At 35.8% G+C, this 15,467-nt stretch overlaps 1 protein-coding gene across 4 annotated transcripts; it reads left to right on the top strand.

Annotated features, from left to right (window-relative positions):
* Positions 1-6,350: 6,350 nt before the first annotated feature.
* LOC147563337 (transcription factor bHLH49-like) lies at positions 6,351-10,317 on the top strand. 4 transcript variants are annotated; one of them, XM_086636786.1, is made up of 9 exons: positions 6,362-6,850; positions 7,274-8,150; positions 8,230-8,442; positions 8,532-8,597; positions 8,699-8,767; positions 9,169-9,240; positions 9,390-9,584; positions 9,756-9,843; positions 9,940-10,317. In XM_086636786.1, exons 2-8 carry the CDS (start codon positions 7,278-7,280, stop codon positions 9,822-9,824), a joined length of 1,557 nt encoding a protein of 518 aa, XP_086492912.1. In that variant the 5' UTR covers positions 6,362-6,850; positions 7,274-7,277; the 3' UTR covers positions 9,825-9,843; positions 9,940-10,317. The 4 variants fall into 4 exon arrangements, 2 of the variants coding, with proteins under 2 accessions (XP_086492905.1, XP_086492912.1); XR_015223815.1 differs by having other exon boundaries at positions 6,489-6,850; positions 9,442-9,584; XM_086636779.1 differs by having other exon boundaries at positions 6,351-8,150.
* Positions 10,318-15,467: the final 5,150 nt, after the last annotated feature.

Below are 15,467 nucleotides of genomic sequence, written 5' to 3'. Positions count from 1 at the left end.
AGTTTAAATTTATAAATACCCTTAGCTTTTATCTAATTTACGACTGCACCACCGCATCCCGCCTGTCGGAAAGTGCTCTTAGAACTTCACTATGATGTTCTAAAGGCACTCCTCCACTACCCATTGCACTTAGACTTTTGGCTGGGTGTTTTATACTATTTACACAAAATCCTTTTTAAGTTTGAAAATATTTATACACACTCATCCGTTTTTGTTATTTACACCCATAACTAAGGTATTCTTTTTTTTTTTTGTTGAAATATAGCTAAGGTATTCGTTGTTGTGGTCCAAGGAGATGTTACTATGGCAAGTTAAAACGGAAAGTGTATAAAATTTCTTCAGTTTTTCACTCTGAGAAAGTGAATAATGTAAGTGGTTGGATACTTAATATATAACTAGAAATCCTAGGTCCGATCTTCTATAAAAGTGAAAAGTTTATAAGTTGTAGATTTATTACATGTATCATCCAAATACTAGTAAAAATGGTGATAGGATCAAAGGCGGACCTACATATAGGCAGCCCCTGGCTGCAGCCAGGGGACCAAATTAAGAAACTAGTGTTTGCCAATGCTCTTCTACAACAAGTAAGAGTGCTAGCCAGGGTGGTGTTGTCCTTACCCCACATGAAGTTCTTTTTTATCCTTTTTTGAATGAGTTTCACATTAGCCCCTTATATTATGTATTTTGCACTTTTGGTCTCAATTTATGACCCATGTTTCTGAACCACATTCAATTTTGACCCTTTTTTTTTTGCTGAGTCAAGTTTTATCTAATTCCTTAGGATTCATCCTATGTCCTAATAATTCCTTTGTTCCCAAATTACGACTGATCACTTACATTATAAACTCTTGATTGTTCATTTGTCTTAAGTTTTTGTTGTTTAAACTATTAACGAAATTTTCACGTGAATCTATTTAGTTTTAGAATCACTTGGTTTTTATCGAAAAGTTATATATATATATATATATATATATATATATATATATATATATGAGAATAATAGTCGAGAAAATATCATATGCGGCAAATTTTTTTGCTTTTGAAATACTACTTATTAGTTAGTGCATATACATCGAAAATGAAAATTTTGCTCTCTTAGTGATAGGCTAGTCCGGGTTGACACAAAATCCTAGCTCCGCCCTTGGATAGGATTATACACTGCCATATGAATCTTGTCGTATGCTTGCTTGCATAAATTTTAGTTAACACTTCCCGAGAGAGATAACAATCATAATGTATAGAATCCAAACCGACGCATCTCATATAGTATTCTATATTTCCACAAATAACATATTTTATTATAATTTGTACTTTTTCTTATTAGACTATTTGACATCTCTGAGCTAATTAAAAAGTGTATCGGAAGGTGACACCTTATTAACACCTTTATATACATAAAATTAATGTTGTTAGTACTAACATTTAGGTCAATTTTATGTAACAAAAAATATCTGTTATTTTCTTAGATATGTGTGAATTCTTAAGTGATAGTATAATATATATGAGTGTGACTGTCATTTTTATGGAGAATATAACTTAAATCAAATTTGTATTGAGTTGTAAATGGGGTATTGACAGCAATTTATTAAGGAAAAGAGTTCTTTTGATAATCTATGAATTCATTAGTTCATGGAACAATTACAAGATGGCTGAGGGCACACATCAAATCAAGAGATTGGGTCTACAAAATGACATTGAAGTGTATGAATAACGGGCAGTGTTTATAGAAACACAAGAGAAAAGAATTGGGATACAAAAAATATAATTTCATTTCCTCCTCTCTTTCGCCATTATCTTAGGACTTCGGCCACATCTCTGACCACCACTTTCGATCACCGCCAACATTTCTTTCCTATCTCTCTTCTCCCTTTCTTTTTCTTCTTTTCCACCTACCACCTCAACCAATTCCATCTCTCCCTATGTCTGTCTCACTATCTCTCTCTCTATCTCTTATACTCCCAATCTTTACTTGTCGAACAAGGGCCCTTTCGACTCAACATATAGAGAAGAAAGATGATAAAGAGGAGGAAGGAGTAAAGATATAAGATGGTGGTGGGAAGGTGGTGGTAGCGAAAAGGAAAATAGATAAATTTTGAAGGAAAATAATTAAAGGTCGTCAACAATGATAGTTTGTCAGCGACCATTACTAACGTGGAGAATAGTTCCAGAGAGTATTTGGAGTATGGATTATGGGTAGGAGGGCAGAGGATTCAGTGTTACTTTCGTACTCCCTTTATATTTTGACATGTTTGGATGGACTTTTGGTGTAAATAGTCCCAGATGTCTTTTTCATTCGTTGTCAATAGATTTTGAGTTGGATAACCATAATTTGTCACGGTGGTTGAGCTAGGTCTCTGCAATATATTTAGAAAGCAATGTGTCCTACATCATTGAAAAGAAAAAAAAATATGCCTTAAGACTCAAAGATAGTTACGTGGGAGGGATGTATGAGAATAGTCTCACACGCAAAAAGAATGGTTTAGTAACTAAAGATACAATAATAGGTCGTCCTCACTCATTTCATCGGCAATCGGTTTTGAGTTAGATGACCACAAATATAACACCTTTGAAAACTCACACCAACACACAGTACCCTAGGTCGTGTGGCAGAAGCTAATCAGACACACTTTCGTCATGATCCCATATGCTAGTTCACCGCAAGTAGTATCAGAACCGAAACACAATCGACTCGTCTCAGGGTGTTAGCATAACTAACAATTTCACGTCGCGTCAAAGAACCTTGTGAATCTGGAATATGTGCAAGAGGTTAGCCATTTGGGATGTCGACGCGTTCACATAGTTGAACAAAACCTCACACTACGTCGGTAGTCGGTAAATTAGAATTGTATAAGCATGTAGAGGGTCCAGGGTGTCGCTGCGTATTTTGACCCACTTGAATCGCTAAACCCTCTATATACTCATACAAAATACGCACTGACACCATGGACCCTCTAGTGGGCGGTTCGAGGGCAAATTCAGGTCCACTAGTATTTTATCAAGTGTCTTAATAGGATACGTTACATAAGGAGGATCGAAAATAGAAGATCCGGCGGTCAAGATAAGTTGCAGAAATAATATACGTGTATGTACGTGACGGATCGAGAAGACGAGATCCGACGATCAAGAAGAATTCAGAATATTGAAGATATTTGAAGATATATTGAAGATATATTGAAGATATGTGAAGATTTAGTTTCTTATATTCAGAATATCTCTTGTAACTATCTAATGGTAATATTAGATAGATTTTGTATTATTTCCTAGTTTAGTAATCAGAAACTAGGAAACCCTAAACCCTAAGTCATCTATAAATAGGAGAGGGTTCTAGGATTCAAACTCATCGAGTTATGTCTGACCAATGTAACCGATCAACCCGCATACAATTGTATGTGGTGAATTATTAATAAAGAAGTTGTTCTCCGTGGATGTAGGTCTTGAGTATTCGACCGAACCACGTTAAATTATCGTGTCTTTATCTTATGTTCATATCTCCGATTATTATATAATCGTGTCATTAATTTAATGTATTTCCCCGATTATTATATAATCGTGAATTTAACATGGTATCATGAGCAAGTTAATGTTCTTGATTTAAGCTTCCGCAAAATTTCCAACGTTTTTTTATTCGTTGTGACATAATTAATCGATCAATTAGTTTGGTGATTTTTTTTATTTCCAAGTTATTCTTGTGAATATCATAATCCAATGATTTTTTTTATCATTGTGACTAAATAATCGATAAGTTATTTCGTCGGTTTTTCTTTCCACGATAATCTTTTGATTATTTCTCATCTTCGTCACACTTCTAACACGGGGTTACAAAGAAATATAGTTGAAGCAGTCATGGTTGGTTGGTTATGCGAAAAAGGTATGTCCTATATTTATTTCAATTTTTCCAAATTTTTCGAATTTTTTTTTAGACCTAAATTAGGTGTGAAATTAAAAATAGAATTTTCAGAACCTAACATGTCAGATCTGGTTTGTTTTGAAACAACCAGAACCAATTTCCCGTTCCGGAACAAAGACAACCGGTTTTTCTTGCCAAATCTGCCACCAAACAGACCTTAAGAACATGCTGACCCAATCATTGACCGAGTCAACAAAAGTTGACCCGAGAATTTTAACCCGCTGACTAAAGTCAGCGAGCTTTGACCCGTGTTTCCTCCAAACTTGGTGACCTTCTTCTTTCCGTGAAATTACTACGGACTTTAACCTGCTTAGGGTTTCTTTCTTACTGTTGTTACAACAACAAGTCAACAACTATCCCTTTTACTATTGCTAATAGGTGCTTTAACTTTTCTATACACCAATTCCCCTATGTATTTGGTGAAGAGTCGGTCAAATTTTTCTCGGTTTGGACTCCACCACTACCGTCAGACAACCATTGAAATCGTTCTAGAGCTTTCTCTCTCTAGAAATACCACCATTGATGAACCTTAACATTGGCTCAAATCGGTTGGATTTTAGTCTATTATACCAACCCACAATCGATTAGGTATGGGTTTTTCAATTCCCTTCTGATTTGGGAAACCCAATTTTGAGAAATTTCTCAATTTGGGTAAACCCTAATTTAGAAGATCACAAATTTCCCCAAATTTTTTATTTGGGACAGCTTCTCAAGCCACAGTTTTGTGTGACTATTTTGCCACAGTTTGTTTTACTGTTGGAAAACCCTTTCGTTACAGTCAATTTCTACAGTTTCTAACTGTCGGAAAATTTCTCTTGTCACAGACCTCTATTGTCACCTATAACCAACTTTTTCTAGTTGTGACATAGTTTTTCTGTCACTTTCTTTTCTATTTGTGACACTAAAATAGATTAATTTATTCTATTTTGACATTTCTTTCCGGATAAATCCGTGACATTTCGAAAGTCATACTTTGTTTATGACAATTTTATTTCTCTACCAAAATTTTGAACTTTCTCTTCAATGGAGAAATAATCCCTATTTTGGATTTTAATTCCGGAATTCAACCCGCGAAATTTTCATAATCACAATTTTCTTATGATTGTTTTATTTCTTCCAATTATATTTTGGATTTTCCCACCACAAATAGAATATATCTATTTTGACCTTTATTTCCGGATTCTCCCGTGACATTTTCCAACTCATACTTAACCTATGATGACTTGTCTTTTCTACCAAAAAAACATTTTGGAATATTCCTTTCACCTAATAGAGTATATCTTCAACGAATAGAGTATCTCTTTCACGAATAGAATATCTCTATTTTTTCCGGAATTATATCCGCGATCTTGCCTTTTTGGCAATGAATTTCATGTCGACCATCATTTTGGTTGTTACTTTCCAATATTTTTTGGTAATCCGACAATGATTTCTTGTCGATTTTAAACAAAACAACATTATTTTGTTGTCACTCCTAAAGTTCATACTTCACGTTTTTATACGACAAGATATTTATCATCACAACCTTTTAGTTGTTGACATTTTCTTCATACAATGACCAGCTTTACATACATGAGAAAATACATGTAATTTCGTTGTCATTGATTTTCGCTCAATTTTTTGACCGTAATTACCAACTTTTAGTTGTGAATTAATCGTTCAATCATCTTCCAACGCATCCACAATCCAAGAGTTGCAAGAAGACGAATACGACGAATCAAGAAGTATTTCCTTTTTCTCTCTCCAAGTCGGACACTCCAAAATTTACGTGCTCCAACTTGCGGGGGGGTAATAGGATACGTTACATAAGGAGGATCGAAAATAGAAGATCCGGCGGTCAAGATAAGTTGCAGAAATAATATACGTGTATGTACGTGACGGATCGAGAAGACGAGATCCGACGATCAAGAAGAATTCAGAATATTGAAGATATTTGAAGATATATTGAAGATATATTGAAGATATGTGAAGATTTAGTTTCTTATATTCAGAATATCTCTTGTAACTATCTAATGGTAATATTAGATAGATTTTGTATTATTTCCTAGTTTAGTAATCAGAAACTAGGAAACCCTAAACCCTAAGTCATCTATAAATAGGAGAGGGTTCTAGGATTCAAACTCATCGAGTTATGTCTGACCAATGTAACCGATCAACCCGCATACAATTGTATGTGGTGAATTATTAATAAAGAAGTTGTTCTCCGTGGATGTAGGTCTTGAGTATTCGACCGAACCACGTTAAATTATCGTGTCTTTATCTTATGTTCATATCTCCGATTATTTATATAATCGTGAATTTAACATGTCTGCCCGTTCCGTCCGAAAGTCCGAATGGACAAATTTAAAATGTATCTGTTCCGCCCGGACGGGGGAAGTCGTGTCCGCGGACTGCCCGTCCGGTCTGTGTTCCCCCTCCTACATGGTAGCTAATACGAAACAATATCCACAAGTTGTGTCCCCTTAACCAAATCCTCTCTCCATATACATTACCAAAGAAGAAAGAGAAAAAGAAGAAGAAATCTTCACACAGTTGGCAATGTCAGATGCTAGCTCAATATGGAATAATCACAACTCAAATTATTCAAAAAGTTCATTAAAAAATTTAAAAGTAATTTAAAAGTTTTAGCAGGTAAAGAAGAAGATATCATAGTAAGTGGTGAAGAAAGCTTGGTGAGTTTTTCTGTAATATTTTTTCTCATCACAGTACCAGTGGCGGTGGTTAATTATCCAATGGAATAAATCTAACCCTTCCCCATTAAAGCTATCTCTTTCCTTTCACTGAAAGAACTTATTGTTCATGAAAAGATAGCAGATTTTATCAGTGACTTTGGGAAAAAAAAGGACATGTTTCAAATTTCAATTAAACCCAAATTCAACAAAGTTTCAGTAAAAGCTTTAATGGAAGACATGATGCCAAAAGTAGAAGAAGAATCTTAGATGGGTATCTTTCTTTTTCTACTTTTAACTTGATTATGAGTCTTTATCTGTCTCAGAGATTTCCTGTTTCTGTGAACTCTGACTAGGGTTTTATTGATGTGAAACGGTGGAATTTGATTCCTGAAATCAAATTCTTTTTGACTGTCTGTTAAACTTTTCTTAGGTTGAATTCTTTTCAAATGCTTTGTGGGTATTATTTTTATTGATTAATTTTGGACTCCAGTAATTGTTTGTGATCTTTGGTGTATCAAGGTGCTTGGATTGACCTTGTTGTTTGTTTTCATTTACAAGTTTCAAGTGGAAACCCTTTTTATCTCCTTCCAATTAGATTAATGTCTTGTTTGATCATTGATTTATCATTTTGAAAGAAGAATTTTACACCCAGAGTGAGCTTTATCTTGTTAAGAATTTGGTTTGATTTGTTCAGAAAGATGGATATGGGTGAGAAAGAGAAATTTCAATTGGAAATGAGGATTGAGGATCCCAATTACCATTCCCCCAATTTGCCATCAGAATGGCAATTAGGCAGTCTGAATCTTGCAAATCAATCTCTGGGTTTAGCTCCTAATGAGAATTCCATGGCTGTTGGGAAAGGGGATCTGATGATGGGTTCTTCTGCTTCCATGGTGGACTCATTTGCCCCAAATCTTTGGGGACACCAAAACTTGGCCTTATCTGATAGCAATGGACAAGTAGGTTTTCTTGGTTCGTCGAGTACAGCTATCACAACTAACTTAGGTTGGAACCCGACAAATTCACGACCGAAACCGGAGGGCTTATACTTACCTTCTGGTACCGGAATGGTACACCAGAGCTTATCACAGTTTCCAGCGGATTCCGGGTTTATTGAGCGAGCTGCGAGGTTTTCATGTTTCAATGTTGGGAGTTTCAATGACATGGTGAATCCTTTTATCATGTCTGAATATCTAAATCCTTACTCTAAGAGTGGAGGAGCAATTCAAAGTTCATCTAATGTTCTCTTTGATGGGTCGAAACCTCTACTAGGGTCCCAACATCAGATGAATGAGCCAAATGCGAGAGAATTTGCTAAAGAGGTTTCAGTTTCTAGTGATCGGGGGACTACTGATGGGAGTCCCATGAAGATTGACGTAAAATCCTGGGGTTCCGCAAGAACGCCCGCCGAACCGAAACAAGCAAATGGTATTTCTTGCATCGAGTCAGATAATGCTGAATTTAGCGGTGGTTGTGGTAGAGAAAATGAGACATCTATGTCGGAAAATGCTGGTAGAGAACCTTCTTCATCTAAGGGACTTGGCCCAAATAAAAGAAAAAGGGGTGGTCAGGTAGTCTACTAATTCGAATTTGTTCTCAAGTTCCTCTTATCTTAACGGTCTTAACATGCTAAAATAAATTCTGATTCAGGATTCAGAACCTGATCAAGGTAAAGCAACTAGTGAAGCTGCAAATGATGATAGCGACTCAAAACAAAAGGATAGCCGGAACCCAACTTCAACTGGTAAAGCTAAGAAGCACGGGAAAGATAACTCTCAAGCTTCTGATCCTCCGAAGGAAGATTACGTTCATGTTAGAGCTAGAAGGGGCCAGGCTACGAACAGTCATAGTCTTGCAGAAAGAGTATGATATTTCTATATATAGGTTTTTATGTTCGAAAAAAAGTTTTGGGTCAATTAGGTTACCAACAACTTGATTTGTTTGGTTTATAGGTAAGGCGAGAGAAGATTAGTGAAAGGATGAAGTTGCTTCAAGGCCTTGTGCCTGGTTGCGATAAGGTATGCTTATTTTGAGCTCGTCCCTTAGCGAGTTCCATTAGGTTGATTTTTCATCAATTATGTTTAGAAAGTAAAGTTTGTGGAGCTTATGGATATGATAGGTAACAGGCAAGGCGGTCATGCTCGACGAGATCATTAACTATGTACAGTCATTGCAACGGCAAGTCGAGGTATGCTTTTGAGAACCAGAACATAAGCTCTGAAAGTTTTGTGTTTCTATATATTGTTTACAATAATATGATATAGTGGTGTATCTCATTCACATGAGTTCATTATGTCCTACTGTATAATTTCTGGTGTTAGTAGATTGATGCCCTAGTTTTCTAATTCTAATCACTTCGACTGTAACGCGCGCGCGCACACACACATATATATGTATCAAAAATTCAATTTAGGTGGCTTCATTATAAATTGTTGTGTTTTTACCGGGCACTCCGGGGTGGCATAAGATATGCTATTATTGTGAGATTACCTCACACACACACACACATATTCGATCTTCATCATTCTCTTATTTTTGGCTGAACAAGTCAATTGCTCGAAAGTTGATTGATTTAATCTCTTCTTCCAGTTTTTGTCGATGAAGCTTGCAGCTGTTAATCCTCATCTTGACCTCAACATTGAACGGCTTGTTTCAAAAGACGTAAGTGAAAATTATTCATGCATTCAAACACAACGGATAATTTCATTCACCCAGAGACAAATATGTATATGAATATGAAATTAGGAATTCTCTGCTATTTCCACTCTCTCTGAAACTTGTTATACTAATCACTATGAATATCGTCATAGATCTTTCAATCACAAGTTGGTCCTTCATCATCTGCAATGGGATTTTCACCAGATATGAACATGGTTCACCAGCTTCATCCACCTCCACCGTGCCTAGCAGGTATTCCTGGCTTGGGAAACCACTTAAATTCACTACGGAGAACCATTAATTCTCAATTGATGGCTTTGAATGCTGGAAAAGAACCTAATCCTCAGGTAAAAGACTCTCTCTCCCTCACTTTATACTTCCCTCATCTTGTTACAAGAACACATTAAGGCTTCTTTGACAGAAAATGATGCCTAGATTTTGTTTGTTTATTTTCTGCATTAATTCGCCACATATTTCCACTTTCGAATTAGCTTCACATCTTAATGACTCGTGTGCAGATGCCAAATACATGGGGCGATGGACTGAACAATGTCACTCAAATGAACTTCGGCGGCAACTTTCCTTGAATTGGTCAAGAATTAGATGGTAAGACTTTTATTTGGTTTTGCTGCAAAATTATCTCCTCAAATGATTCTGAGTTTGTTGAAGTTAACACTAAAGTTTTTCGTATTGGAATTTCAGGTCCATTGCCTACTAGCAACATGAAAGAGCCCTGATAAACCCTTTTCTTCTACTATGATAAGCCAATCCAATATCTGGTATGTTAACATGTATCATTTAACGAAGATAACAAAGCTCAGAAAGCTTCCATGTAAGTCTATCTATATGTCTAGCCATATATATAGGAGATGTTTATATCTATGAGAAGAATCAATATATAGTGAAGGCATGGAACTGGTCGATCTAATAGGAAGGATTCGATTAGTTGGTAATGTATAGTATATTGAATTATTGATACATCTAAACTAGATTCTTTCTTGTAATAGTACTCTAGCTACTTCATGTGGAAACGAAAATCCATTCTATATAGAGTTCATAAATGAAGGGATTTTTGTGTTATACTAGCATTTTACGAAGACAGTCAATTAAGCTTGTGAGAGCTAAAGTCTCATTCATTATCTTCTTGAGTTGTGAGCATTGTATGCCTCTTTCCATGTCCAATCAATGAAACACGATATCAAAACTATGCTTACACGTGATGGGCGCAGAACCCTATACGTGATAAGGTGCAAAACCCTATTCCATGTCACTCAACAAAAGACACGTACCAGACTCAAAAACCGTCAAACGTATAGCAAAGTGTGAGAATAGTCTGACGTACAAAGCGTACTCTCATAACCAAGAATGTAACGGTTGGCCTTCTCTATTTGTTAAACAGTTTTGAGTTGATCGAACGTGATAGATAAGATAGATACCATAAATTGGTATTTTGGTAAGCATACAAAAAAGAAATTGTATATCCACGACTTAAAATAAGACATTTAAGAAGAAAAAAGAAGACAAAGATAAGACTATCTCCTTGACTAAAATAAGACTTGTCCCCTTTATTTGTGGTCTGCAGGGATTAGTAATTTTTTAATTTTCTCTTTGTCTCTCATTCGATCGGTTAGAAAACAATAAGTAAGTAATTGGATGGATTAGGTTCCGTCATTGGTCGGGGATACGTTTTTTCGGGTTGAGACTACGTTTTGTTATTAGTCAGTCATCAAGTGCCAAGTGAAAGTAGGTTCTATTGCAAAATGATTTATCTAGAATCTTCTTTCGAGTAAAGACTTAAAATAGTGAAATAAATAACTATTACTGATTATATTTTAGGCGAAAAGCCTTCAAGTCACTCGCACCTAAATCGGCGGCGACCTGTTAAAAAAAACTATATTGGTACGCAAGATACAAATAAAATACATTTGTAGGCGACCGAAATTGTGGTCCCAAGATTAGACAAAGGTGTCACTTGGATTTGGACTTGGCCTTTGGGGTCATAGAAAAGGGTAAAATTTGGTTAGGTTTTCAATCAATTTCAACATGTAATATTATTTCCAAAGAAGAATTCATTATGTAAACATTTATTTTTTGTTGAATATCATTATGTAAACATTGGGACGATCTATTCTCATTCCTCTTCTTATTTTCCAATTATGCCCCTTATCAGCCAATTTCATAACTTGAGGTTTCATTATCATTATGTTATTTTCTTTTATCTCTAAACGATGTCTTTGCGGAAGATGGTTTTTAAAGATAAAGTCTAAAACATTTTACGTGGCACTCTAAGTTTTCAATTCGAGTGTTGCGTTGGAGATGCTCTTAGTGCACATATTCCATATCCAAAGTCACAAATCCGAATTGTGTTGGAGTTCTGCATCTAACGAAAGAAAAACTTTTGTATTATTATATAAGATGTCTATTGTACTCCTATCATCATGTGTTTAAAAGAAAAGAAGGGTAATTTGGAATTTTGAACTCTGATTTAGTTTGAGGGGAGGTTCTCAAATCTCACGTGCTCGATCAACCCTTTAACGTTCCGGCTTATGGAAGTTTCTCGGTCAGCCTTGTGACGTTGCGGGTAATGGAAATTTCGGAGAAAACGCGTTTTGAAGAAAACGTCGACATCATTAATTAAACACACGTCGACCACCACTATATATTCACACATTCAAACAAAAAAAAGAAACATATTAAAAACAGAAGAGTATTTGGTATTGTGTTGAGAAAATAAAGAGGTAAACATTGATGTATTTTTGGTTATATTTGGGTGCAATTTTGCTTAAATTGAGAAACTCCATGGCTGGCAAAATGTTTGAGAAAGTTGGGTTTTGTTTGATTGTTCTAGCCTTCTATTGGGCTACTTCCACTGCTGTTGGACCAAATAGCATCATCCAGTTCCTGATCTGGCCCATGGCTGCTCTTAATTTACTTGTTCTTGTTTTCACCTTTGGGGGTAGTTCAACTAATGAGGCCAAGATATTGCAATCCCTTGTCAAATCATCAACTCCTGCTCCGGCACCGGAATATGCTATCGATACAGGCGGCGGCCGAGGAGGCCGGGTGTTTCCCATAGAAATAAAACTGTGAATTTGACAACACTCTTATCTAATTAAGCTTGTTTAGTTTTTTTTTTTTGTTAATTTTACAAGTTTGCTTTCATGTTTGATTTCGGTTAGTAATTGCTTTTTTGAACAGTTGGTGGTTTGGAATATTAAAAGAAGTTTTTTTAGTTGCTATGGTGTTAGTGGTGGGTTTGGTCATGAGAGGATGAAGATGGAGAACGGAGAGAGAGAAACTATACTCTTAGAAAGGAGACAGAAATAAAATTACAAAAAAAGAAAAAAAAAATCACATTTGACAATACCCTAAAAAAGTGAAATAGACCGAAAAATGACCAAGAATCGTGTCATTATTTTTGTCCCAACTTATAATAGATCAGCACTAGTTGCAAAATAAAGCAAGCAAAATCAGACTATTGAATTTGCAAAATTGAGCCCACATCAAGGAGGGGTTCTCATCACACAAAGATCATGCTAGAATCACCTAAAATCCATATGAAAGAAAAATCTAAATAAATGACGTTTTTTTTTTCTGAATTAGAAGGAAAATAGTTATAAAACCGACCCATCAATCTGACAAGTCGATATGAAGTTCACTCCCAAATTAGATGTGACTTTTGAGTTGCAAGTTGATATGATGTTCTTCATCGACGGTGGTTTGTATCTCTTGAATTTATAAATAAAACACGTCAACACAATAAGGTGGGTTAAGATGCCATTTCCAAGGTTGCTGACATTCCCAAGGTTTTTTTTTTTTTATGAGAAGACATTTCCAAGGTTGTTGGGGTCGATGTGTTGAGGAGATTTCGGTGAGGAAATGATGTGAGTTTTTGAAAGGTCTAAGGAGGTTTGGATGAAAGAGGAAGTGGATGAAAATAACCTTACGTAGAGGCTTATACCATCCCAAAGGGAAGCGTCTATAACTCATGCACGGTCAACGTGAATTGACTGAGATAAATTAGTGTAGGGAGGCCTCAATAATAATAGAGGTGCCAACAATTCTTGGCTCAAGTGGTAAGAGGTAAGTCTTCCAACTTAAAGGTCAAGGGTTCGAGGCACACGCTTACCAATTAAAAAAAAACAATTCGTGGAGGCGCCTTTAAAACTTTCTCGTACCTAATGATTTGGCTACCCGCCTACCCCTTGATAATGACCAAAGCTATTTACAGAGCTACTTTGGCTATTTAAAGTGTCCAAAAGTTAGAATTTTTTCACTTTCTCTGTAAATAAGGCTTTGCTATTTACAGAGCACACAGGGACTAAAATCAGATTTAAATATAAATCAAACTGAAAAAAAAAATATTGATTATAGAGTAGAAGATATTTTATCTCCTTCATTCCTAAACCCCACCATCAATACCTTCCACCATCCCAACAAGGGTGCTTCTAAAGGCACCGGGCCAAAAGGCTGTTAGCATCCGAAAATTTTATTGACTCGGGTCAATAGTCATTGACCCGAGTTCTCTATAAGCACCGGTTTTTAATGTGGGTGACATTCACCTTCATTTGTTTCTTCCATCTTCTTCTTCCAAAATAAAAAGAATACCAATTCATTTTTTTTCCAAAACAAAAATCATGTGTGCTCATCTAAATAGTGTAAGTAAAAAAAATTTCATTTTTTCTTATTTACTTTCTATTCCTGTTAGTAAATATACAAGATGTCCACTCTCTTCTTCCTTCTTCACCAAATTTCATCCACAAAATAAACTCATTTTCTCTCCTCTTCCTTCTCATGTTCATCTTCATCACTTCTAATCCCCTTTGTAAATGTAGAAGAAAGATTGAAAGATTCAAAAAGGTAGAGAGAGAGATGAGAATAAGGGTTTTTAGAGAGAGAAAGATGAAGAAAACCTTGCGAGAAGTAGCAGAGGAGCTGGTCATGGTCGAGTTCACGAGAAAGAGAGTGAGTATTGGGATGTTTTTCAAGCCCCGGATTAGCTGATCCGTTTGGCCCTCTTAGGTCCCGGATCAGCTGATCCGTTTGGCCCTCCTAGGTCCCGGATCAGCTGATCCGTTTCGCCCTCCTAGATCCCGGATCAGCTGATCCCTTTCGCCCTCCTAGGTCCCAGATCAGCTGATCCCTTTCGCCCTCCTAGGTCCCGGATCAGTTTGTCCTCTTAAGTTCAAAATCAACTGATCCGTTTGGTCCTCTTAGGGCTCAGACTGGTTCAGTCCGTCCGATAGATTTTGTTTGGTTTTGTGATAACGGATGGAGGTGTTAGGGTTAAGTTGGCTTTGACTGGTGCCTACATAGTTGTGCGGTGCTAACAGAGAAATAAGCAGTTGAGCCTAGTGCTAATAGAGATGGATGCTAACAGCTTTTTGGCTTGGTGCCTTTAGAAGCACCCTCCCAACAATCACCACCACAACTATAAACAATCTACTAGAAACACTAGTAATGGAAGAAACTAACAATGAGGAAGGTACATTAATGAAGTAGTTTGGTTGTCAAGAAGCTTCATTAATGGAAGAGTTTGATATAGAAGAACTCAACTACAACTCTTTATTGGACTAATATAACAACATTCTAAGTGAAGACATAATTTTAGAGGTAAGATAAACTAATTTGTGGTGATTATTCCAAAAAGAACAGATTTTTAGTCAACATTTTTTCCTAACTTTTGTGAACGACCCAAATTTTTTGTGAAATAATGCTTAGAACGATGAGCATTTTCAGTGACGTTTTTACTAAAAAAAAATTGGTGAAAAAGAACAAAAAGTATAAGAAAAATATGACAACAAAAAAATAGATGGATTTTCGGTAGGAACCACCGAATTTAAATCGAAATTTTCGGCAGAACAAAAACTATAAGAAAAATATGACAACAAAAAAAGATTAATTTTCAGTAGGAACTACCGAATTTAAACTCAAATTTTCGATCAGAACTAACATAAAATATGACAACAAAATCTCATTTCCTTCGATGATAAGATTTATTTGAAAATTATCTAAAGAAGTCTTGAAATCCTAATACCCTAAGATAAAGGGTTGAAAGAATGACCTAATAAGTTATGATAAAGTCTCTTCATCAAAAAAAAAAAAAAAAAAGTTATGATAAAGTCAAACTTTATGTAAATAGCAAAAAGCGTGTCTACAAGTAGTCAGACCTCTAAATAGCTCTTAATAGATATGTAAATAGCACCGGCCGATAATTTTCTTTCTTTACT

This window comes from Eschscholzia californica, unplaced genomic scaffold (assembly GCF_041429995.1).
Source record: "Eschscholzia californica isolate CP2 unplaced genomic scaffold, dmEscCali1.0.p SCAF_1, whole genome shotgun sequence".
Lineage (NCBI taxonomy): Eukaryota > Viridiplantae > Streptophyta > Magnoliopsida > Ranunculales > Papaveraceae > Eschscholzia > Eschscholzia californica.
The sequence above is the reverse complement of the archived record's forward strand: the minus strand, read 5'-3'. Positions and strand labels throughout refer to the sequence as shown.